Source organism: Polypterus senegalus, chromosome 17 (assembly GCF_016835505.1).
Source record: "Polypterus senegalus isolate Bchr_013 chromosome 17, ASM1683550v1, whole genome shotgun sequence".
In the NCBI taxonomy this organism is placed as follows: Eukaryota; Metazoa; Chordata; class Cladistia; order Polypteriformes; family Polypteridae; genus Polypterus; species Polypterus senegalus.
The window spans coordinates 22,941,255-22,968,863 of record NC_053170.1 but is presented as its reverse complement, the minus strand read 5'-3'; the positions used below and the strand labels follow the sequence as shown (position 1 = coordinate 22,968,863).

Genomic DNA, 27,609 nt, shown 5'->3' with positions numbered 1-27,609 from the left:
TACACGATTCACCATTAAGTTGAAATGATTTGGCTGGATCTGCTTTATTAATGCCTTTGAGAATTTTGAAGATGTGGAGTAGATCCCCATGCAGTCTCCTCTGCTCGAGACTAAACAGGTTTAATTATCTGAGTCTGTCACAGTAGGATATGCCCTTAAGTCCTGGGATGCACTTGGTTGCTCTCCTCTGCACAACTTCAAGGGCTGCTATGTCTTTCTTGTAGCATGGTGACCAAAACAGCACACAATACTTCAGAAGTGGTCTGACTAGTGTGAAATATAGCCTGAACATAACATTCCTTGATGTATATTCAACAGTTTGTAAAAAATAACCTAATATTTTATTTGCCTTTTCGTAGCTTCTGTTCATTGCTTAGGTGATGAAAATGTTGTGTCAACATAAACCCCTAAATCCTTTTAAGAAGTTGCATCTTGTGTTTCCCTTCTTCTATTTATAACTGATATTCCTGTTGCACTTTTCTACATTATAACTGCAGTTTCCAATTGTTCACCCAGTTATGAAGCTTGGTTAAGTATTTCTGAATTGTTTTGCTGCCTCCTCAGTATCTGCTATTCCTCTAATTTTAGTGTCATCTGAGAATTTTACAAGTTTACTAACTATACTGACATAAATGTCATTAATATTAATCAGAAAAAGTAATGGACCCAGGACAGACCCCTGATGGGCTTCACTGATGATTCCATTCTTCCATTTTCTGTATTTTTTGTCTCCTTCTAGTTAACCAACTTGAGATCTACTTTTGTAGGTTACCTCCGATGCCCACAGCTTCTAGTTTCAGAATTAATCTTCAGTGTGGAACCATAGCAAAGGCTTTCTAAAAAGTCTAAGTAAGTAAATTATGTTGTATGCTTTGCTTCTGTCAACTGTTGCAATTGCCTGTTCAAAAAAATCTAAAAGATTGGTTTGGCTAGATCTTCCTTGAATGAAACCATGTGGGCTGTTGTTTAGTATATTATTTTCTCATAGGTAGTTTTCTAATTTACTTTTTATTATAGATTCTATATGTTTTCAAATTATCAGGATATTTATTTTAATAGAAATACTTTCCACTTAAAGATAATTTCTGCTTTAATTCTAATTATACTTATTTCCTGGTTTTGCATGAATTCAATGGGGACAACATTAAACTAACTTTTGATACCTGATATACATTGAGATTTTTGAAATACTTTTGACAGAATGTTTCCATGTGCCAGCTGTGCTGCTACCAAACTCAGCTACACATATAAAGCAGGTCTTGTGACACTGGAGGACACAGTGTTCTGTGTGTTTTTTAGGAAGAAGCATCAAAGTGCATTATTGAGAATTCTTTAAGATGGAAATTCTAAACCTGTGCTCTGATTGCATCTCATTATCCAACTGCTGAGTTTTTCATTTCCGTAAGCAGAAGACAGACATGTGATATTCATAAGAATGGTGGCAGCTAGGCTATTCTCAGTAGTACATTAACAGTAATAAATAAATTAAAATGCTGTCCCTCTCTAGAATGACAATTGCCCAACATGCACAAGGGACAATATTTCGTTTGCGAAAAGGCAGACAAATGGATAAAAGATTCACTTTAAATTTTCCCAGTACTTTTAAATACTAAAAGTTCAGTACAGTATTTGTAAACAAGTATGAACTAATTCAAAGTGATACTGGCATGCCTTCAGAAATCACTAGGGAGAAAAAAAAAAGTCTGGAAAAATTTCAAGAAGAAGACAGTGATTATTTGCCTTTTTCCATATCAAGAATTTCCTGATTTTCTCTACTGCCACAAAGTACTTTTTGTGGCAGATTAGTCTCAGTTGTGCCAGCCAGCAGATCTCACTTCTCATGTTCTCTATCTTTATTTGTCTGGAGATTTCAAAGAACTTAATTAAAATTTCAATGTTCTTTTCTGAAATGTGAATAAGACATTACTAAGGTCTTCAGATATATATGTTGTCACAATTATAAATACACTGAATGAGAAAGTACAAAATAAAGTTAGGAACTAGGAAAGCAGAAGAAGAGAGTAGTTTGCAAAGTGGCTTGTTAAGGAAAGTAACAACATGTATTGTCAAATCAATGCTTAACCAGAAAAATTCTACCAACCAAATGATTACAAACAAATTCAACAAATCAGGTAAATTAAATAAAAATATTTTAAATAAGAATATAAATATCAGAATGATCAAACTGTTAAAAACTATTTTATGCCCTCGTTTGAAATTTCAACAGTATGAGCTTTAGCCAGTTAAGAGACTTGATCAGGGTCACACAGTGATTCAATGGTGAGGACTGAACTGACAGCCTTTTCTATTTTTCAATGCATTTATCATTAGGGGGTGCACAATGCTAGCCGTATTAATGCTAGTTTAGCATGTTTAGTAAACCGGTTCCTAAACTTCTACAGTATGAGCACAGGTGGGTGAAGAGATATATCAAGGGCATGTAGAACATAATGCAAATCCAGCAGCATACCACAATTCTAGCCAAGTATGGCCTGTGGAAAACTTGTAATTAAAAAGGTACCACAAACATTATCACAGTGATTATTACTGCATTCCATGATGGGAACTGAAAGGAATGTAAACAAGCATCTTGGCATTAATGCCAGAATTAAATACTTAGCATATAATACAATCTTGACTGAAAGTATTTCAAAGACCATCATTTACAATTCTATATTTGATTCCTCTGTACAGGTGGCAATCATACCTGTGGATTATAAGAAGTCTTGAAAATCGACAGATACAGTACCAGCATATTGGAAGGGCAGAATATTAAAACATAAAGATAATGGGGCTACAGAAAACTTTAATCTGCCATCCGTCACACAGCAAACTTGTACACACACCCAAACTCATACTGCAACAATTTAGAATTATAATTCACTCTTTAATGACTTGTAACATAACATTCCCTAGTCCACTTAATATAGTTAATGGTAATGGGAGGCCTGTCTCAACAACACTGGTCATAACACAGGAAACATCTAGCCAATCACATACTGGGCCAATTTAGAATCAACATTTTACCAAACATGTCTATGAGATATACAGGAGGGGAAACCAACATGGATAAGCCCATTCAGATACCAAGAGAATGTGACAACTGTGCACAAATAGTGGTTGGGCTAATATTCAAACCCAGTCTTCTAGAGATAATGAGGCTGCAATCATGATAATGAAAATACATGAAAGAAACTTCTGAACAAAGGCCTCTTGTCAAATGATGTTATTCTCATGTCTTTGAGCACTTACATATTCATGTGTTCACATACAGAATATTCTTGCTGTTATCTCTATAGGATACTAATATAATAAATGAAAGTTAGATCAAATAAATGCATGCAGAAGACTCATTTTGTTAAACAAACTGATGGTTATGCATCCCCCTTCTTGCTGATTTTGAAGTAGTGAGAAACCATTTGCTGTTTTTTCACACTAAGCCATTTTATCAGGGAAGATTCAGCACTAACTGCAAAAAAATGAATAATGACTATACAAGACAGCAGCTGAGATGCTATTTAGTCTGTTAGTTCATGGCTCAGATCAGTATAGTCAAACTGTAGACTTGGCAGGCAGTGCTGTCTGGGGGGCAAACCATGCTGACAGCCAACTCCCAGATGAACCATGGACTTTTTAAAATTGCACCTCCAGCTTAAGCAATACTCTCATCCAGCTGCAAAACTAGGCAGACTCTGGAAAAGACTTTTTTGATCCAGAAAAGAAAAAGTGCTTCTATTAAACACACTATGCTTACTTACACTTTACAAAGAATATTTTTTACATAAATCATATCAATTTTAGGTCTGTAGGACAAATATTGGATTTTTTTCCTGGGGTGTGTCCTTTTTTATATAATCAATAAAAATAAAAACTACTGTCAAAGCTTATTAACTTTAGCATATATCATGTGAATGTAATCCTTGCATTATAGTCCACTTTGTAAACATTTTCTTTATGAAATATGCCTATATAAAACCTAGTGTAATGCTGTTAAAAATGTGCTTTTACAGTATGCTGAATATGACTTATGATACTTACTTTGTGTGTTTTACTTCAGTGTTTTTTTTATAGAAATATTTAGATGTCTCTTAACTTGTGGCCTCAGATCTTATTTAGGAAAGCTGACATTTCTGTGATCAAAATGTCCAGTGACTGACGTAGCAGGCAGGTACATATTACCTCATTAGGTCCTTAATATTCAAAACGTAGTTTTCTAAGAGCAAAAGATTTTGGATTAGATAAAATTCTAGGGTGTATGCAAAATAGGCATAGATTGAAAATAAGTATAGCATTATTAAGTGTGTCATTGTTTATTAAATGTATATGTTTAATTTAAGATAAAGTGAGCAGTGTCTGAATCCTTGTGAGAAGATGTGAAATGGAGGCTTGAGACATTAAAATGAACATGCTTCAAAAGTAACTTAATTAATAATCATCCAGACCATGGGAACTTATCAGTTGTTCTAGTTTTTTGACGGATGCAATATCTTACATAAGGTAGCCACCAAGAGACACTATACATTCAAAGGATTAAAAAAGCATTAGGAAGAATAATTGCCACTGTGAAGACAACTCAGTTAGATTTTACCATCTACAGACTGCCCCCTCCGTTCCCCAGCATCATACCTGGCTGAAGAAAACTAAGATGGCAATAACCAGTTATAGCCACCTGATATGAAGGTTGCCATGTGACCCTGGTTTGAATCAGTCAGGTTGCATGTTTTAATATCTACATTTACACCTAGTTTCTAAATAAGCATAAGTAATGATTTAAATAGATTTGGAGTATTGTTTTTCTGAAGTGTCCGTTATTTATTTTTTTTTTTACTGACATTTAGCATATTTTATGATTGTTAACGAAACAGACTGTATCCATTGAGGCTACATTGTTTTAGGTGTAGGAAATGGCTCCTGGCTTCTGTTAGTTTGTGTAGCCCTTTCAAAGATAGCAATCAGGATACAAAAACTGACAGGAGTTTCTACAGTGGCTCCTGGCTTTTGGTAAGGTATTCTGAAGCGTAGTCCTTTCAGTGGAGGTGCCCAAGAGGCATTGATACCATGGCTCCTGTATTCTTGCTTGCTCTGTTGTGAAGATAAGGTTGCCAACCATATTGCTTGATCTGGGTGTTTGATTTGAGTGATGAGTGGATGTCATAGTGGTAGTATTACTGGGTGCACATGTAAATCAAGGGTAATAATTTAGACATTTTCAATATTAACTTATCCACCAATATAAAAAGAACACACTTTTACACTGCAAAACACCTAGCATGGAATAAGAATGTGGCAATAAACAGTACTATAAAAAATCAATGTAATTAAAAATATTTTTAAAATTATTTTTGGACCCTGTGAGGCGGCGCCGACATAGCAAACATTTGCCAAGGCTAGATTTGCCACTAAGGTGGCAGTGAATAGACGGATATCCTCCATGAAATATCCATATCGTTGTGAGAGAGACAGAAAGAAAACCACATTTGCAGGAAGAAATCAACTGAGCATTCCAACGTAAAAAGGGTCAAGGTGTGATATGCCCTGGACCATAGAAGGAACACCATTTAGAGCACAAACAGACTGTGTAGTACTATTTCTTCAAGAAAGAAGGAAGTATATGTGATGCCATGGTCTTCTGGTTGTTTAAGACCTACTGAGGGTTCAAAGATGCCTGTTAGAATAGGATCTGGCATATTGGGCCTGACAAAGAATGGCCTGGAAACTAATTCAACAGTTTGGTTGGGGCTGACCCTGTGAGGAGGTCAATTGCCACTTCATCCACCAAGTTCACAGAATCTGTAGAATGGTGTAAAGGTCCTGTGGTGTCTGCAGTCATATTCTAACATTCTTTGATTGCATGAGAAATGAAAAAAGTTTCTGCCTTGCATTGTAAAGTATGGAGATGCATGGGCACATTCTCTTAGTCTGTAAGGATTTGTCTTTGGGTACTCCAGTTTTTGTCACACATACTCCTAACCCTAATGACATGTAACATAGTATAACATTCTTAGATCCACTTAATCCAGTTAAAAAAAAAAAAACAGGGGCCTATCTCAACAACACTGGTTATAACTCAAGAAACAGCTAGTCAATCACAGGGCTTATGCACGCACTCCCATAATTATACAAACATAAAAGCCAATATGCAATTCCCGGCTAACCTAACCTATACCTCTTTGGGACTTTGGGAGGAAAACTAGAGAACGGGAGGGCAAGATATGCAGAAAAAAGAACAGTATACACTGACAACACAAAGTTTAAACCAAAATGTTGGATCCGTGAAGCATCAGTGCTATCCATTGTGCCACAGTTCTGCCCCTGAAGACATTTGGGTTTGGTTAAGTGTAAACTCAAACTGTCCTGGTGTGAATGACTCTGGATGTGTGTAGATTTGTGTGTGCAGGCATGTCGTGAAATGGACTGCCTTAGACTTGGTCCCTGTTCTGTGCTTAGTGGTGATAAGAAGCAGGCATCACCTATTTGTGAACATGAATTGGATTAGGTGGGTTAGAAAATATAAGAATGGATCAGAAAGTGTAACTCAAAAAGACAAACTTCATCTGGAAAATAACCTTTAATACACCTCATCCTAGAGTTAACAAGCATATAAACTAACCCATGGGCATGTTTTATATGACATCCGTTTAGATTTAGTTCACAAATACAAAAACATTATGTTCTCAAACCTGTTTAATTGAATTCAGGATCATGTTGGGGCTGAAGCCTATTCTAGCTGTCCTTGGCACAAGGAAAGAACCAACCCAAAATGTGCAGCCATTCCATTCCAGGCCGTATACGCAGGGAACCAACTAACAACGTGCATCTCTTTGGAATGTAGAAAGAACGCTTAGAGAAAACCCCTGACAGACTATGACGGTGTATGAAATATTCATATCCAGGATGCTGGATCTAACAATGTTAACTGCTGTGCCACTGTCTTTGTGCAATTTGCACAAAGAACATCTGTATGGCAGGGTGATGAGAAAGAAGCCCTTTCTGCACTCACGTCACAAACAGAGTCGCTTGTTGTATGCAAATTGTTGTATACAAGTTGTTGTATGCAAGCCAGATTCATTTTGAAACAAAGTGCTTTGGACTGATGAGACAAAAATTGAGTTATTTGGTCATAACAAAAAGTGCTTTGCATGGCGGAAGAAGAACACTGCATTCCAAGAAAAACACCTGCTACCTACTGTCAAATTTGGTGCAGGTTACATCATGCTGTCGGGCTGTGTGGCTAGATCAGGGACTGGGGCCCTTGTTAAAGTCGAGGGTCAGATGAATTCAACCCAATATCAACAAATTCTTCAGGATAATGTTCAAGCATCAGTCACAAAGTTGAAGTTATGCAGGGGTTGGATATTCCAACAAGACAGTGACCCCAAACACAGTTTGAAATCTATACAAAGGCATTCATGAAGAGGGAGAAGTACAATGTTCTGGAATGGCTGTCACAGTCCCCTCCCTGACTTGAATACCATCGAAAATCTATGGGATGATTTGAAGCAGGCTGTCCATGCTTAGCAGCCATCAAATTGAACTGGAGAGATTTTATATGGAAGAATGGTCAAAAATACCTCCATCCAGAATCCAGACACTCATCAAAGGCTATAGGAAGCATCTAGAGGCTGTTATATTTGCAAAAGGAGGCTCAACTAAGTATTGATGTCATATCTCTGTTGGAGTGCCCAAATTTATGCACCTGTCTAATTTTGTTATGATGCATATTGCATATTTTCTGTTAATCCAATAAACTTAATGTCACTGCTGAAATACTACTGTTTCCATAAGGCATGTAGTATATTAAAAGGAAGTTGCTACTTTGAAAGCTCAGCCAATGATAAACAAATATCCAAAGAATTAAGAGGGATTCCCAAACTTTTCATATGACTGTACCTCTTTATAGATTAAAAAACATTTTTATTGTAAAATGTAGATTTAATTCAGATAGATTAATATTATAACAGAGCATCATTTTTAGTTGTAACAGTTACCTGAGGGTAGTTCCTGGGGGTCAGCTCCTGTGCTATAACTGGTTCATGAGGCTGGCTTGTTCTTGATGTGACCTCAGTAGAGCTCAAGTTACTTTTGCTTCTTCGAACGTGTTCTGGAGTATCAAAGGAGTTGGAATTGTTGTTTATCCTCCTCATGTATATCTCAGCAGGACTTGGCTTTGAAATACGGCTTATCTCTTCTCCATCTATAATAGTAGTGGCTCGATATGCCCTCCAAGTGGTTGTGGAGTCCAAGTCCGCCTCTTTGATGTCACTTTTTGATTTGTGGGCTTCATCTAAAGAAGGTGCTGGTAGTCTGTTCCTCCAGGTACTCCTAACTGTCACATTTTTCATGTCTGAAGGAGAGTCCTCTTTTGGACCATGCTGGCTCCTCCAGCCTCTGCAGTTCTCAGATGCCATATCATTATTGTTATTATTAGCTTCCCCCATATCCAGGGGTTTAACAGTGATACTGCTTTGTGAGACCTGAGCCTCAGGTTTGCATTCAGTAACAAGTTCATCTTCTTGTTCTTCAGCTGACTTCAAGGTAATATCACTCTTGGGGATTGAGATTTCATAAGGTATAGGCACAGTGCTTCGGGTCTCACTGGAGTTGATCATTATATTGCTGGTTGATGTATGCCTCTCTTTCGGAACTTCTCCTGTACTGCTGCCACATGTCCTAATAGAAGCTGGTTCATTTGGGTATATAGTGATGCTACTAGACACCTTATTCACTGATGGTTTTGACTTGGGTTTGTTATCTGCAATGAATGGCTCGGCTCCAGCACTACCCATCACTTCCTTTCTATCAATTTCAACAATTGCTGGCTTAATTACTACTTTTGATCTTAAGGCCTCTCTTGGACTGCAGACTCTACGAATTTCAACCTCTGATATAGTGTGGTTAGAATCTAAGGAGCCTCCCTCAGTATTTATTAAACGGCCTGGGTCTTCTTCAAAGGAGCTTCGACTAGATGATCCTTCAGAGAGGGATTCTTGCAGTTGGGCATAACGAGGATATTTGGATAGTGTGCTCTTGATACTCAGGGCTGACATATCAGAAAGAGGTCCAGTCTCTCCTAATGAAGAATAGCGCTTGGGCCCAGTTGATTCTGTTTCAGAGGCAGGCGGAGAACTTTCTGTAAAGGATTCTCCTTGCGAGAAAGTAGGAACATGAGACCTGTAACTTGGAATTTCAGAATTATTTTTTGCCAGGGTCGCTGTTACTTGGTTTTCCACAGGTCTACCACGAGATTCTGCCTTTATTTCCTTTTCAGAAAGCAGTGCATTGGCAGATTTAACTGGCTTTTCCAAAAGTGCTCCAGTGCTGTTTGTAGCCATGTCAGAACTACAATACAATTGAGAGCTTCTTTCTAAACGACTTTTCTTGCCCTCATTTTCTCCAATTTTAGAAGACCTCCAGTTTTTCTGGACTATCTGATCGTTCGCTGCTGGAGGATAGCGGCTAAGAACAGATGGTTGATCTCGGACTTTCTTCAGTTCACTTAGGCTTGCGTTTGGTAACATGTAGGTAGAGGATGCTATTTCTACTCCCCTTACCTTTTCCTTAACACTGGGCTCAGTTCTGTTTGTTTTTTTACTCTTCAAACTAGGACTAAGAGACCTAAAAGATTTTGGAGATCCTTCTTCTGATTGAACCACTTCTTTGCTCCCCATCCTGCCCCGCCGCTGATGAGGAGATGTCTCTCGGACTTTATTCTTAGATACTAATGGCTCTGAGACAACACTCCTAAACCTGGGCTTTTCATGTCTAAAGCCTCCTCGAACATTAATCTCCTCACTCTCAGCTTTTCCATTCTCTACAATTTTGGCACTATTAATCTGAGATTTCAGCAGCTCTAGTTGATCGCTCAAAGCTTTGCTCCGGTTCTTCTCCATCAGGACTGTTTCCTGAAGCTCACCATTTTTGGCCTCTGTCTTTTTGAAATTCTCTTCCACTACTTCCAGTTGCTTTAGGCGATTTTTGAGCCTCTCTATTTCTTGAGTGAGTTCCTTAACCTTGTTGTCTTCCTGGCCCTCATTTTTTTCATTCTCAGATTTGTTTAGTTGGCTGACATCATCAGAAAGCTTCTGGTTCTTTTTCCTCACTCCCATCTTACTTGATAAACCGGAGGACAAGCTATCCTCAATACGAAGGTCTTGAACTCCAGGCGAGTCCTCCAGCAGATTGGGGTAATTTCTGCTTTGGTCCTCTGAATTGATCCTATTGTTCTGTTCTAGTTTAAGAGTCAGTTCCCGGATCATCTGTTCATCTTGCTTCTGCTTGTCTAGCAGACTTTTTCTTTCATTTAAAAAACTTAACCTGAGAGACTTTAATTTTTCCAGCTCACCCATCATGAACACCTCGGCTTTGTCTAGTCGGCCTTCCGAAGCCTCTATCTCCTGAAGTTTGGCTCTTAGCATTTCCAGCTCAGAAGAGAGTTTCTTGGTTAGATTTTTCTCCTCATTTAGACTCAAGCAAAGCTGGGTACAGTCAGATTTACTTTTGCTGAAGGCATCTTCAAGCTTTTCCAATTCAGACATTCGCCTTTGCAGACGCTCTATTTCAGATTTTAGTTGCTTGCTCAAGCTTTCTTCTGCCTCTAGTTTCTCTCTAAGCAGCCTACAAAGATCTTCTGCTTTCCTGACCTCTTCATCCTTGCCTTCAATTTTCAAGACTCGTTTACGCAAAAGATCAACATCATTTAGCAGGGCACAGCTGCTTCCTTCTGCTTGAATGATCTTGTCCTGCAAGTCGAGCAACTCATCTTCAGCCTTCTGAAGATTTTTTGTAGCTTCTTCAAGTTCGTCAAGACGCCGGCTCAGACTCTGCAGCTTGTGCCGCAGGTGACGGCTGCTTGCATCCTTATAGCCTGAGATATCTGCCATTGCTGTTGTTATTTCACAGTGGACCTCATTTGCATAGGGTTGGAGGTTGGTCTTTTTTTAATAAAATTTATAGTTTTGGTCCTTTTATTTGGTATTATTCTGTTTTTAACCCAGTTCGTTTGTGATTCTTGTAGGTGGCATGGATTTCCTCTGGAGAAAATTTATTTTTCCATGTTGTGTCTTTTGGAGTGTGCTTCATGGGTATTTACTCTTTCATAAGGCTGTAAATCTGTAATAAAGAAAAATGAAATAAGTCACTTTTTTTTTTACATTTACATTTATTTCAATAGTAATAACCTTCCACCCATCATCATCTTTGCTTAATTCAATTCAAGGTTATGGGGCTGGAGCTTTGACCATATCAGGTGAAGGCAGGAGTCGATACTGAACAAGGTGCCAGTTCATTGTAGTACACCCTCACACTCACACCAGACCTTACAGTTGCCAGTTAAAATAATGTAAAGTTTATATTAGTAATCTGACAGTATGGTGACATAGTAATTTGTGTTTTGGCATCACCAAGACCCTTGTTCTTGAATTCCAGTCTGGTTCGTGTCTCTGCGCAATGTGCAGTTTCCTTTCCCTGCTTTTTGCTTTTTAGTGAAATTGAACAATTCTGCAGTTTTATCAAGAAAAGGTCATTCAGCTTCTGAATCCTATTCACCTGATGCTCCAAATAAAATCACATCAAGTTTTGAAGATCCCTAAAGTGCCACTTTCCACCCAGCTACTTGGTAACGTCTGATGTAATCTTTGTGATGTTTGTGTGAGATCAAATCCTGAACAAATTACATCTTTCAGCTCCTTAACTCTTTGTATGTCACACTCTGTTTGCTCTTATTTGGAACGTCTCCAGCACTGCAATGCTTTTTTTGTAATATGGATGCCAAAACTGCATGCAATACTCCAGGCGAGGCCTTGGTTTCTTAGCTTGTACTCCACATACCGGGGAACTATATAACCTAACATCTCTTTTGCCTTCTTTACAGAGGTGATTCAAGGGAATCTGGGGGCTCCAGACAAAAATCCGTGCAGTCTTCCAACTTGCCTTCCCCTGGGTCTCAACATGGTAAAATTTATTAGCACAAAGTGTAAATTAATAAAATCAACATAGAGGATTTAATAAACACAAATCCTTTATGTAAAACATATTCAGCATATATAATAAGTAGAAAATCCAATAACAGAACAAATAAAATAATATATATATATATATATATATATATATATATATATATATATATATATATATATATATATATATACATACACTATTAGGGCACTGAATGCCATCTAATTACCTCCAATGCAGCAGTGCAATACTGTTTCATGTACAATTAAGGTCTTATGTTGAATGTTTGTGTTCTACCTTATTTCTTCTTATCCTTTTGTAATTATATTTATTTATATTTTGACACCACAGGGACTGCACCTAATTTCGCTGTATTTGTTACAATGACAATAAAGATATTCTGATTGCGAAAAAGTAATTAAAATGCAAATAAATCAAAGGAGTACATAGTAATAAAACAAATATAAATTTTTACATTGTAATATAAAAATAATAAAAACTGCATGTAAGTTAAAAAAAAAAAAAAAATGCCATGTATTAACTTTCAAAATCATTGTTTGTGAGATTTGCCTGCAGCAAATGCAGTCGCTATGGCCTTGAGGTCCAAATATTTTCAAACACTGCACACTATTGCAGTTAGAGCGCGGGCTGAAAGCCTTTTGCGCCACACGGTAGATCTCAAGTAGCATTTAAATAACTTTAAGATGGAAACTTCTCTCACCAGAGGCAACAGTGATAGGAACAGTCAGGACTTCTTGGACCTCCATCTCACTGTTACCCAGTCACCCTGGATGCTGCTGATTTTGGCCACACAACAACTGCAGTGGGTGTCTGGAGAGACTGAAGTTGAATCAGTAATAACTGAATTGTCTTAAAAAACCGAGTTAGTCCAATTTTTGCTTCCAGACATGTGTTGTAACTCCTCCTCATGACTTAAATTGCCTCTGATTACATTTAACGTTACTAAAAATTTTACATTCATCACAACACTGACACTCTCAAAACAGAGATTGCCCCCCAACTTAGGGGGGATTCCGACCATGTCATTGTAGTGTGTCGATGATATACTTCATAAGGAATTTCTGTAGACTTGTCATTGCAATGATTTCCTATGTAAACGTATGACCTCGTGGGCCCCCCTCCCAGTTCGGCGCCCCATGCTTTCTACAACCAGATAGGTCACTGACCAACTCCAAAGTTCTTTTCATAATGTGTACTTTCTAATGTACACCAACGTGTATAGAAATCTTAACTTTTTTTCCTACTACAAGTAATAACTTTCCGTTTGCATAGATTAAATTTCATTTGACACAAATCTGTCTGAATTCTTTCTAAGTCCATCAGTAATGTGCTTGCTAATAATATTCATATTCTTATCAAGATCATTTATGTGTAGTAGTTTGTGCCCACTTTCAAAGCGTGTGTATTAGGCTAATTGGCATATCCATGATGGCTCATTGTGGAACTGTGTGAGTGTGACCTGTAATGGACTGGTGTCCCAGTCCAATGTTGGTTCTTGCCTTGTACCCTGTGATCCTAGAATGGGCTCCCTCCTTCCAGAACTTGGTTGATTCAGTTCAATAATCAATGAATGGAAAGATTTATGGTTTGGATAAAAGTGTAAGATGTAACTGTAAACCAGTTGTAGAACCCAGAGTCACTTCAGAAATACTAGACCCCATTGCCACCCACTAACAACTTAAACACGTCTGACCAATCTAGTTAATACTATATTTGGCATTGTCCCCTCTTCTTGGTTTTAAATGTCGTGTTGTATTTTATGATATTGTTTTCCTTTAGTAGACTGCATCATTATGTTTCCTTTATAATTCAATGTAATGGGCTGCTGTTGTATTTTATGTTTGTTTCTGTGTCCATGAACACTGCCTCTCTTGATTAAATTACCAAGCAAATACTCAATTACTAGATTCGAGTTTCAGTTCCATTCCATCAGATCTCTAAATATACCATTCAACACTATGCTTTCAGTTTACTTTGACCTTCACTGGGCAAGCCCGATTGCTGCTGATCCAGATTATCATACACAACATTTTCAAATTCATTGTTTTCAAAATTGCGCAGATGTAGCACAGCAGCGGTCCCTTTTAATTACAGTTATAGTATGAGGATTACAAAGAATTTTCTTAAGGCTGTACCACTTCATAAAATACCAAATAGGGACATTCTTGCATTAAATGCAGAGTGTTAACAAAATCATCATGATACATTATTGACTAACTGAAAGCCTTCTATTTCCCTTTGACATACACCCCCAGCAGAGTTCAAGTATAAAATCCATCATGATGACAAGTTCCTCCTGGGATGCCATACACCTCTTATAATTTGCAAGGGTAAATTCGGTCTACCTTCTGCACAAGTAGCCCTTTCAAGTGAACATTGTTAATCATTGAATAAAACAAAAAAATGTCTACTTTGGCAACAAAGAAACTTGAAAAGTTATAGCCAAGGTCAGTTACAAATGTGCTGGAAATATTAGTTTAACAGACTCAAATACTGGCAAATGATTTTTGGTACTGTTTGCATAACTTAAACAGCTGGTGATCTGAAATAAACATAAATTGGTACAAAAATAACCGGTGAGTTTCTCCGGTTTTATTGCAGGTCTAGCAAGACTTACTTAAATATTTTATCTGGAAAAAAAAAGCAACCATATTATGGATGTAATGGCAAGGGCTCAGTAATGTCATGTGAGGGGTTTGTCTTTCAGATCATAAAACAGATTGATAATCAAGCAATGGTTTGATCCCCGAGGCATGCTTTTGCACAGGGTGCCAAATAAAAAGAGCAAGAGAAAATAGTTTAGATGTAAACTTGTCGCCAAGAAAAATATAGCACATCTTGCACAAACACCACATGTAAATTTTATAACAAGTTTCTATCGACCTACCCATTATTTAAAATGCTAAGTCCAGTTTTAGGTGTACCCTGATGTACCAGGCACAAGGCTGGCTACCTCTTGACAGTATTTATCAGTGTCATGAATGTGTGAATATATATATATTTTTTTTTTTTTTTTATTATTATATCCATGTTTGTGGTCTTGTGTATTTTGAAATGGCGTAACCTCAGTAAAGACCACCTTCCATTACTATTACTACTAATAATTTTATCAGAATGTTTGAAGACCTAGCTGATTACACCAGTATTTAATCCATGATTCCTCTCATTAATTGATTATACATTTTTAATAATTAGGGCAAGGTAGGGACTAATCCTAAAACATGGGTACATAGATGGTGCGCCATTCCTTTGCATGTCACACTAGCAACAGGACAATTTAGAGTTGTCAATGAGCTTAACATGTCTCTGTAAGTCTTTGTGATAGGAGGGGAAAATTGACCTAAATTTGAAGAATTGTAGAAGCAGTGTGCTGCCATTGTATGGACCAGATTTCTCTATTGCATTGTCTTGATGAGCCAGTGGCTTTTGCAACCACTGGAACCAACAGCTACATTTTTTCTGGACCATATTAGACACAACATAATTACATGCATGTATGTGGGATGTGGGAGAATACCAGAGTTCTCTGAATGTAACAAGTTCATTGGCATCGTTCTCTCAGCATCAAATACATGTGAAAAAAACTAACGTGCACTTAGACAAGCTATGAAAAAAAAGGAATACATAAAATAACAGTAGAAAAAAATGTAAAGTACAACATTAGTCAGTATATTAGAAAATATTGTCATTATCAGTTATGAGGAAGAAAATGTTTTTCATGTAGACAACATGCATAACTTAGGGTTCAGTGTTATTTTTAACTGGTTGTCTGAGGTTTTATACTGTTAGATCGAGGTAGAGGTAGAGATGAAATGAATCTGTGTCTTGGCTTGATAGATTATTGTATTTTATTGCAACCTTTATTACAGCAATATTTGGTGTAGATCTTTATCTTTGCCGGCAGTTCAATGGAATTTATGTGGGGAAAATCAATTCCTAGAATCTGCTAGTCCCCATTTTAATCAGCACTCTCCAATCTTTATGTATTGATTTTCTTCTGACTGAATTGCTGATTGCAGCTCCGCTGAGGTACTATGCAGCTTCTGTGTTATTCAGTGCTGCAGTCTGCTTTTATCTCACTGCTGCCGGATTTTTCAGAAAATGTGCATTTTAAACTCCGTAGTAAACATGCATATATACTCATATGTATAAAATTAATTATAAGCCTCAGTTTCCACCCTCTGCTTTGTCAATGTAGAATGAGAGAGACAGCTGTGAGTCTGCACGTACATTCATTCTGCAGATGTGGCACAAGAATGCTTGTTATGACGACAGCCACGTATTCATACCAACAAGCTAACAAAAAAAAAAAAGTCATTTTAATGGCGAGATAGCTGGTCCGTGTCCTAATTAGCACTCGTTAGCCCACTGCAGATAGCACTCTCCTGTTGGAGAGCTCAGCAAATGTGACACAATGCTTCCTGTTCAACAATGAAATATCCATGTCCAGAAGAGCACTGGGCAGTTCATCAGACATTTTTATACGTGGGAAACACTGTATGTGCCCTTTTCAGTAAAGAAGACCATAATTTCTTACATTTTAAAGCTCCACCCTTAATATTCCAAGATTTATTAAGATCTGCATTCACTGTGTATGTGCAGCTGGACTTGACTTCTAGTCTTCTTTAATTTCCTTGTCTATCGATTAATGTCACAAAACTTATTATTAAAGCATTATTTACATAACACACGAGGTTGTAAAATCAGAAATTATGTCTGAAAACAAGTCTAGACAATAATCTATATAAAATAAAAAAAAATGTGTAGTTTTGTATATGTATTTAAAACTTCTATAGATTTACAGTTAAGCAGCATGTTAACATGTTAGTGATGCTGCATTACAGTTGCAGGGACTTTGTTGTCTTTGAGAAGTTTGCATAATCAACCCCGAAAAACATACGTACGTGGACAACAGAGAGGGTTCTACAGAGAAGCAGCATCTATTAAGTCCCAACATTTGAATGGTAACTTGCACTGCATCTGTACCCAAGTGTGGGAGAATGTTTTGGAAAAAAGTAAATACACAAATGCATTGTGAAGTGGGTTAATAAGTAGATAGATAGATAGATAGATAGATAGATAGATAGATAGATAGATAGATATGAAAGGCGCTATATAAATGATAGATAGATACTTTATTAATCCCCAAGGGGAAATTCTCTTACTCCAGCAGCATCATACAGTACTGATAAAAAAATATATATTAAATTAAAGAGTGATAAAAGTGCAGGTAAAACAGACAATAATATGTGAGCATAAATAATTAAATATGTCACAGATTTATTTTTTTCATTTATTTAATTTTGGTACAACCACATGCAATGTGAAATACAGTGTATATTGAGCTGAAAACTGTTATGTTAATCCGTCAAAGTTGAGAAATTTATGTAAATAAGCAAATGGTAAAAATCAAGCACACTGTAATTAAAGCTGAAAAGAGTCATCCTGACACTGAAATGCTGACTGAATCTGTCCAAGTTAATGCCTGGAGAGATAAATTACATCATCTTGTTTTAATGTTTATTAACGTAGCAACAGAAATGATTCACATTGTTAGCAAAACTCTAATGGTAAATGATTATGTACCTAGAATGCCAGTGAATTCAACCAGGGAAATATCACAATGAACAAATGTCTATTATCATGTTCCTTTTGTGGACAAAAACTGGATCTGCTTTATCCAAAGGTTAGAGCCTTTAAATGTAAACCTGTAGCACAACTGGCTTGGTTTGGCAATATCTTACTGCCACCTAAAAGTCTGTTACTGTCTGCAGCAGCTTATGTATGTTGGGGGTGATTTATTATTATATTAGTATTTTTTGAGCTTCTGTCATGTGTGTATAATGTATGTGAGAAGTAAAAATTGATTTGATTGGTGAATTGTCAGAAAACCTTTCTCAAAGTTTTAACTGCATGTTTGTGGCAGACATGAGTGCCAGAACAGGCTATTTTAAATCAAGAAGCTCAGATTTCATCATTAAGAATCTGCATCTGAAGTGTCTGCTGCAAATGTGGCCCTTGATGGCGAAAGATGTATGTCCACGCCATCAGCAATACACCAATCAAAACCCAATAGTCACTAGAGTCCACCCTCTCAACTTTACAGATGAAAATGAAAGTTTTCAGTTCAAGACATTGTTCATGTTGCATGTGATGTTACTGAAATAAAGACATAAAGAAATAAACAATAAAAAACACTTTGCTACTCATATTGTGTCTTCACAAAATGAAACATTTACCTGAATATTGTGCCTATACAAACTCCAAGAAAGCTCATATTGCATCCACACAAACTTAGACAGACACCACATGCGCCCAAATGTTCATATCCCATCAAAGTGTGCTATTTGCTTTCCCACTGCATATGTCTTTACGCATTGTGCCCACAAAGGCTACAATATTAATCACAAAGCTATTTTAATAAGAACTTTCAAGCCTGGTCAGTACTATGTCTGCCTGGACAACAGAGAAAGCACAGAACCTATCCAAGGAAGCCATCTGTTCTGTTGCCACATTTGTATAGTATCTGCACAGATGGCCATGAGACACAAAGTGTGTCATGTACTTTGCTGCTGCACATATTGCCTTAACTGGGGCATGAGAAACAGATGTCCATAGCAGAATTCCGTCATCTCTCTTGTCCACAACTAGTCCACAACACCCAGGCACATCAGTCAAATTGCAGGCTTAGTGAAGGTATAGCAGTTTTGAACAGAAGGTTCCTTAAGGTTTGCAGTAAAATACAAAAAGGTCTATTGGACCACACAAAGATTTTGTGCTTCAGTTGCATTTTTATTTCTCTTATCATTATTGCATCTTTCTGAAAGAAGCTCAATACTTTAAAACTTTTCAAGGCAGCACCACTGGAGTCCACTTGCTTTTCATAATCAAATAAGCTCTTGGAATAAGTTGGTTGTGAGTTCATACTGTAGTTTTATGAATTAACTGTCTAAACATGATTTTTATTGCATTTTTTATGCTAAGTAGCTTGGTGCTTATTTCATCTCGGAGTGATCATATCTCATATATGTCAACAAGCCAATCCCTTAGGAGCAGTTGCCAGAGGCTGCCAGGACTTTGGCCCGCCAATGTACATAAGATACATCTCATAAAATATTTAACTCCGGAAGACAGATTTTGAAGAAATCTAGATTGTCCTCAGAACTCCACACAAGTCGAGGATTCTTTTTAATTTGCTTGCAAAGTATTTTAAGAATGATCTTAAGTTCTTCTTCTGAGCCAAGATTTTTTTTTTTTTTTAAAACAAACCAACAACTGTGATCTGAAGCCAAGCTAATATGTTTGCAATCATAAAGTTTGCTACTGAGCGTTCTTTGGCAGCTGCAGGGCAAATATAACCTACAATTCATGGATGTATCATTATTGTTCATGCAGCTCTTTTATGATTTGTAAATGTGTCCTGCCACCTTAAAGCAATATGTCCTAAATACATGGGTGAATTTAACCGATCTACCCAGCAAATTTAAACCAGTCTTGGAAGAAAGGCATGTGTACCTCAGCGTTCACAGAAACAGAGCTTCACAACTACTACGAAAATTTAGAGATGCTGTTTGGCCTGACTGCATGTCAATAGATAGACAAACAGATATGAAAGGCACTATATAATGATAGATAGATAGAGATAAATAGAGATAGATATATATGAAAGGCACTATATGATAGATAGATAGATAGATGCTATATAATAATATGATGCTATATAATAAATATGACAGATGCTATATGATAGACAGAAACTCCAAAAAATAAATATGATAAAAAATACGCCCAAAACACATATATTTATGCAACATGGCCCATTTTGTCATCTTGACACTAAGCTGAAAAAACTTACATTTGAAAATCCTTGCTGTTGATACAAGCACTGTTTAAACTCTGATGTCAAAATACAGGATGAACTGCCATTTCATAATGATAGGGCAAAGTAAAAAGAAACCGGTGTTTTCAAATTATAATCTTGCGTTGCTTTTTTATTACAGCAATGTCAGTGGCACAGAACTTGATTTGGTGAATTCATCATACAAATATGCAATATAAAGCAACAGCAATTATCCATCCCTTATTGCCCCCAAACAACCAATTTAACAAACACCCACATAGGCGTTCATCAAACCTTAAGGTCAAGATGTTAAAGAATAAGTTCAGTATTCTTTAAGTTGAGGTTATTTCTTCACATTCCACATGGTATATATGCATTTGCCATGTGGAACTGCGGTCTAAAGTTAATCACTTTCTATAAATTAAAAATAATATCTTGCCTGTATGGCGCCTTACATTTTAATCTAAGGGGCATCGAGGAAAAGCTTAAAAATGTACCAAATATGTCTATTTTTCACACCAAGACAATTATTGAGTATTGATCAGTGTCTTGCGATTACACACACATTGTTGAATAGTTTATATATGTCATTTTTGAGCTAAAAAATCAATACTCTGACATTCAGCCAGTTTAAAAGAAGACCCGCTGTGCTTGATAGGTCAACACTTAGTCAATCTACCTGTGCAAAAATCTTTCACCCTTTGTGGTTTTTTTCCCAACAGATCAAATCACAGTAAACTTTTTGTGCTATGTGGTTGGTTTTGTTTTGGTTTACTTCTGTCTTTACGTAAAAATTCACTTACCATGAGAAAAATAGTATCAGGAATAAGAAATGAATATTTCAGGATCCGTTTTGTTGTCACAAACATGCGCTTGAAACACAGAGGTGCGGATCAGTCCTCGACAGCTGCCTTGGCTTCAAAAGTTGACATATTTGGTACGTTTTTCTCCGTGCCCCGTACCCTCCAGTGCAAGGCAGTGGACAAGATATTTTTTTAAATTTATAGAAAGGACTCAACTTTAGAACAAAACATTGCATGTATACAATGTTTCAAGCAATAACTTTGACTTGAAAAATACCAAACTTGTACTTTAAGTTCACAGGCTGTAAAGAAGTACTTTCATTAAATCTGGTAGCCTAGTTGTCCTAAGCTGTTTACCAGATGGAATGAGCATGAACAGAGGGTGGGTGGGGCAAGAACTTAATGGCTTTACATTCCAGTCTGGAACAGTGGAATGAATCCACAGTAGAGAAGTGGTGACCAGTGATTTTAGAAGCAGTGCACACCACTCTCTTTAGCTGTTTCCTGCCCACAGAAGAGTGCTGCACTACACGGTGATAGAGAAGGTCAAAATACTTTCAAATAATGGGCCTGTAGGAAATGATCACTGCATCCTGTGACACTCCAAACTCTAATTGTTTCAGAAAGAACAGCCTCTGGGGAGCTTCCTTCGACCAAAACAGATGTGTTGACCGCTCATGTTAAAAATGCTTCAAATGATGGTGTCCAGGAACTCCTTGACTTCTACAAACTGGCCACTGAAGTATAAAAAGTGAGAGCAATTTTTTGATTGTCTTGCAACAATTCTTTAGTTTTCTTGAGCGTTAAATACAAATGATTTAAGTTGTATCCTTTTATCTGTTCTGTTACCTCATTCCTGTTTGCTGAGATATCACAATTTGTGGTCAGACCTCCCCATAAGAGTTGTGTCATCAACAAACTCGACATCAGCAAAGGCAGGGCACTTTTTTTAAATGCAGTTCATACTCCCATTTTGATAGGATGTTCTTTAAATTGGGTATAATTGTTACAATAAATGTATTGATGTGGTGGTAAGAAAAATACACTTAGCTTAAGAAAGGGATTCTTTTCAATTTAACAGTTTGATTAATACAAGACTATTGAAGCAAGTATGCTGTCTCCTGTCTCCTCCACTGTATTCCTATGCTGTAGTTCTGCTAAATTAGTTGCCTGTGGAGGTCTACTCTAAATATATTGACCCAACAATCTCTTAAGGTTGAACACAAAAAAATCTTTAAATTGTGTTTTTACCCTTGGCAATACATATTATACACAGGGTCTTTTAAAATCTCTATGCATGATAAAAGAAAAAAAAGTGAAATACGCTTAAATATTAGGTTATTTTTCACTGTCTTTATGCCTCGGTCTATTTTCCTTACACAATATCATTTTATTTTGAAATAGCTGGTGGGGTTGAATCTCAGCCTAAAAAAACTGACACCTTGGTCTGATCTACAGTAGCATACTGCCCTTTGTCAAAATACAAAAGCTTTGCTTTTCTCCCATTACCTCTAAATACTATATTTATACATTTGTTAAGTTACTTGGTCAAGGTGACCCAGTGAATCAAAGTTAATGTTGAGTTAGCCTCAAGTGGGTGTCTCTACCTTCTTCTTAAGTGTAGTACTGTGATTCCATATTTCTACAGAATGACCCCTGGCAGGGTAAGTGACCTGCTTTGAGTCACAAAGCGACTAAACCAACAGTTTTGTCATTTACCTACTAGTCTGTTACATAGGAGGCAACGCTGCTCATTTTGCAATGTCCACATTTCTACGGTACATTTACAATATTTAAACTGATACAGAAGTGCATGATCGGTTAACTGGTTACTTCAAAGTAGCTTTTCATTTATTTGGGTGCCCTATGATGGACTAGGACCCTGTCCAGGATTGTTTCCACTTTTGCACAGTGTTGCTGGGGTAGGCACCGGCTCCCCATGACGCAGAGCTGGATAAACTGATTAGAAGATGGATGGATGGAATGTGACAGCATGACAACAGGGTTTGGCGATCAGCTGAGGATCATCGTGTAAATGCTACCTTGCTTTGACCTCAAAACATCAAGGCCGATTACTCCTGATGTTTCTAATTTTCAGTTCGTACTGAAGTAAATTCTTAGCAAACCACATAAAAACCCTTTTACGGTGATTTTAATTTCATGTTTAAAATAGTTAAAAGCATACTTCAGTGAAACCTTATCTGTTTGCTAATAATTAAATTAGCGACTCAAAAATCGTTAGGCACGAACAGGGTGTGGAAGAATGTTTGGGTGTAGTCCAAGTGGAGCAGCTATTTACAAGTGAAACTATGCTCTTCTACGCTTCGCTTCTGCAGTGGCTGGGAACCACTTGACTCCACAATAATGTCATTGTCTGTCCCGATTATATTTAAATCAGTGCACACTGCCTTATCCGCTCAACTCCAAAAGAAAGAAAAAAGCTCTAAGAACATACATAGTTTTTCGTTCATCAACGCATCCTTTTCACACATGCAATGTAATAAATTACAATAGAACAAATATATTAAAACTGAATGTATGCAGCTTCTATAAAAAATCATTTAATTATTATTTTTAACAACCATAATGAAACATTCGATACCTCACAGCAAATTTCTAGATAACATCTGAAAGTTCCACATATTTAAATAAGCTTCTGTTTTAAAACCTGAAATCAGTGCTGCACTGGTAGCTCTGTTCTGAACATTGAACACTGTTAGCATGTGACAGGGTCACCTTCCAAGCTTGTCGGAGGTAAGCACTACCACCCCAGGACATGAGGGGGCACAATCATCAAATTTCTTGCCTCATTTTTCACTCACAGCTCAGATGAGATGCTCAATGAGGGAAACTGACTTCGCTCCTTCTGATTCCAAGAAGGAGGAGTCTCATTTAGGTATGAGCAACTCACCAGACCGAGCTTCATCCTGAAGCCAGACTGCTCTTCAGAGCCTTATTACTACAGCCAATGACTGACTCTGTCATTTTGTTCCTCCTTGTGTCATCTAGTGCTTTCCTCTTGGTCCATGACAACACAAATTCCTCAACACAATCCAACAGCATTACTTGAGTGAGGCCCCAGAAAAAGTGATAAGTCATTCAAAGCAAGTCACTTCACCTGCTAGTGCTCTACATTCACTGTGGAAAGGCACTATACAGTACATACATGTTCAGTGCTTTGCACTCACCAAACGGGTCACTCAAACAAGGTCAATTTCTCTGTCTGTGTTTACATTGTAGAAATATGGAAATTAATTTTCTGTACTTGTCAAAGCAGTCTGGGATATTGTTCACTATAGAAGGAGGCAATACAGAAACCAAAAGACTGAAGGCTAAAGCCTCAACCAAGTGTGAGGTACTGTATATACATTGTATGTTTTCACATTGCAGAAATGTGGCAACAGCTTTATTATGTCGGTAAAAAAACTCTGGAATGGTGTTCTCTATGAAATGGCAACCATATAAAATATCAGAACTGTACATTCTGACCCAGAGTAGCAAAGGTGCTATATAACATCACAATAAATTAGATTTTTTTCTGTCATTGATCCAGTCTGTGGTCTTGATTAACAAGCTTCACCTGACATCACTCTCACTGTCACTGTCAAAATATAAAAGTAATTTTCATGTGCTTGGCATGGAAAGGCAGTATATTTAAAAAAAACAAAAAAAGTTTCCCATGTAATCACACTTGTATGTACATCATGCACAATGACACAAAAAAATATTAGATCTTTTAGAATTCTGAAAGTCCTTCATAACACGTTTATTTGAAACCCTGTAATATTCCGAAGTTGAATACTTTTAGCAATAAATGTTTTCTCCCTGCCACAGTTTTTCAGTTTAATCTGGAAGAGAAGCTTAAGCTAAACTACACATAAAGGAGAGGCAGACAGGGAGGGGCAATGCACAAAATAACATAAAACTCCAAATGGTGGAAGGATTAAGGAGAGATCAATAAACCACTGTGGCAGTCAGCTTGCCAGCTCAGCGTTAAGAGCCCCACTACTACCAGCACAGATCCCAAAATGAAAGGCTCTTTTAGTGTGGCTCTTTTCATCTCTGATTTACTGCACGTTTTAGTATCTTTCCCCCATATTTGAATCCTGTGTTTTTCCCAAGTGCTAGTGTCCATTTTCCCTAACCACAAGACAAATGTATTTCTTATTCTTTTATCCCACTTCTAGTATTCCCTTATAGGCAACAGTTATCAAATTACAGGGACAGAGAGTTGACTACATACTGTATATGTGCAAATGTATCATTATTGTTACTAATTATTATTTGTTAAAATATCAGATAAGGGACGTTATCAAAGATATAATAATCTTTAGAAGCTGACTGAATAAATAAAATACAAAGATAAACATTTCTTGTCCACAGACATTATTGACAACTGATGGACCTACAGCATGAAATTGGTCAATCACGGAAAACAAAAGACCCATGTGATACTGCATATTGTTAGAACAACCAGACCCATGAAGACCAAGTCCCAGTGATACCACAGTAAACTTCTTGGCAAAATTAGTCTAGCTCAAATCAATGAGATAACTCTCCAAGGGAAGGCCCGCATATAGAAGGAGATCATGGTTTTGTAATAATAACCTGATATACGGTATAACCTGCCATTTAATGTCAGTCTTGAGAGGAGTTATGAGGAGCTGGAGGTTGAACTAGCAATGACAATCATAATAAGGCAAATACTCAACAAATAAAAAATGTAGAGATAGAAACAGGCTTTGGAAGAAAGAACTAGTGAGAATCCATTCAGCCAAATTATACATCTGTGTCAACTTTATGTAAATTGTTTATAAGGCAACTTCTCACTCATTTTCAGTTAACCCCTGTATACATACTGTGCCGCTGGTTGCTAGTGACCTGTGACATTATGTTTAAAGCTCTCATGGGATCATATGATACAGTGTGGATGCAGTTCCTCAGGTATACTTCATTTATTTCATCTGCAATGATTTCCTACCAAAAATATGCCAAAATAGTTTAAACTATGTTATTTTGATTATTTACTTAGTACTATGGTATTTTTACATGCACATTTTATGTGCTGCGCTTGTAAACAGTGATTGAAGAAAATGTGCTTTTTATCTGTTTTTTCATTTTTTTTACTGATTTTAATTAGAAGTGAATAACATTCCATTCAATCAATTCAAACTTAACATACCACTCAAGAGAAAGTAAGGAGCGCCAACAACCAGAGCAAATCTTTAGAAACAGCAAGGAATGAAGAGTATCCTCATCCCCGATATAGAAGCTTATTCTAAAATCGTATTGTTTAGATCATACCATATTTTACAAAAGTTTTGAACAGATCCTCTATGTGAGAATTAGATTTTTTTCAAATAGCATAGAACATCAGTTACCCGCCGACTTAACAGTGGTGGGGTGGGATTGTTCTAGTTGAGCAAGGTAAGTCTACTTGCTAGTAGGAGGTAAAGGCAATTACTGCTTGTTTGTCCTTCTCCACTTCAAGCCTCTCTAGGAGTCCACCAAACACAGTTGTTAATGGGTTAGGAGTGACTGTGACACCAAGGCTGTCTGGTAGGCATGCAAAGATATTTTTCAGGATTTCATTATATCTGTATATGTTCCTTACAGCTCTGTTCCTATATTAGGTATATTTAGGTATTTAATAATTTACAGAATTAAGGCATAAGAAAAGAAATGCTGTGAAGCTTATCCACACAGCAAGCCCTTGAAAAATGTCCTGTTGTTTATGCCAGATGACAAGTCAGAAACAGATTCAGAGAGACAAACAATGAGCATCAGAGTGAGGTAGCGCAGTGAGATACTTCTGATGTATCAAACTCTGAATGTTCTGGGCAGGGAATTGTAGAGAAGTAAAACTTAAATGAGGAGAAGCAGGAGGAGGAAAGTGAAGGTGAAGTGCAGCAAGCAGCTGTACAGAGTGAAACAGCACACGCCACAACACATGAAACATCTTTTTATAAAAGAAAAAATGGACGGCATAACATAAGTTTGGTATCACGGGATTGAAAAATAGCTGACCACAGCAGTGATTCAGGAGCCACATTGCAATGCACACAAACATGTTACTGGTCTGTGATTATTGTCCTGAGTAGAACAGTATGCATGTGTAATTTGTTATTATTTCGGTTTTACGGGAAATTTTAAAACATTAGTGTTAATTTAGTTTAAAATGATATATAATGTTTAGGGAAGAAATATTCAATAAAAGTTTGCACAATTATGGTTATTTGTGGCTTCATTTATATGAATAAATATGCTGGGTCACTAATGCCCCAAATTAAGTAATAGTGTTTCCTACAGGTCTTATGTATACAAGGGTTAAGCTGATCTTCCTTTTAGCCTGTCTATTTCATGAAATTTACTTTAAAAAAAAAATGTCGTTGATGCCCAAATATCCAGATTTTCAATAGTCTGTTCACGCCACCTGTTTGTTGTCCAGCAATGAGTATTTGCCTAAGGCAAAATCATTGTGAAACTTATTATTGATGCTAATTTGCTTGGGCTTTGTTTCTTCTTCTTCTGTCTCTCTTAGGAAATCTTCACTTTTTAATTTCAGTCTTTTGGAGCCTTTCATGACAAGGATCAACAGAACACTCAGCCCCTACAGTGACATATAGTCAGAAATGACACAGCTGGTCCTGCCCTTTGGTCTTTTCTGCATGACTAATTCTTAGTTTACTGTCTCCAAGACATTTTTTCTTGTTGGATTTGCTGTACCTCATTTGTTGGTCCACACAGGCTTTTCCACAGGTCCACTATGCATTCATTACTTTTTATGAATTTGAATTTTTTTCTTACTGGGTCAGAGAGATATAATTTATCCCAACAGCACTGAGTGTATGGTAGGAACTAACTTGGGTCAGGTCAACAGTACATTGCAGGACACACTCAACCACACAGTGACACCAGCAAGTTTCTGGCCAATTTAGAGTTGCTGGTAATACTAACTATAACAACAGTGACAATTATATTATTACTGTTATT

General features: G+C 37.0%; 1 protein-coding gene and 1 long non-coding RNA gene across 3 annotated transcripts in view; one reads left to right on the top strand and one right to left on the bottom strand.

Moving 5' to 3' along the window:
- Window positions 1-27,609, bottom strand: part of luzp1 (leucine zipper protein 1) — a 145,615-nt gene that overhangs the window by 9,548 nt on the left and 108,458 nt on the right. For both annotated transcript variants that reach the window (XM_039739192.1, XM_039739193.1), the window contains one exon: window positions 7,989-11,109. In XM_039739192.1, the coding sequence (XP_039595126.1) occupies window positions 7,989-10,880 (2,892 nt within the window). In that variant the 5' untranslated portion in view covers window positions 10,881-11,109. The remainder of the gene's footprint in view (window positions 1-7,988; window positions 11,110-27,609) is intronic.
- On the top strand, window positions 686-27,609 carry LOC120517094. Its single transcript, XR_005630990.1, has 3 exons — window positions 686-849; window positions 21,240-21,367; window positions 27,158-27,609. It is a non-coding gene; the product is annotated as an uncharacterized LOC120517094 (long non-coding RNA).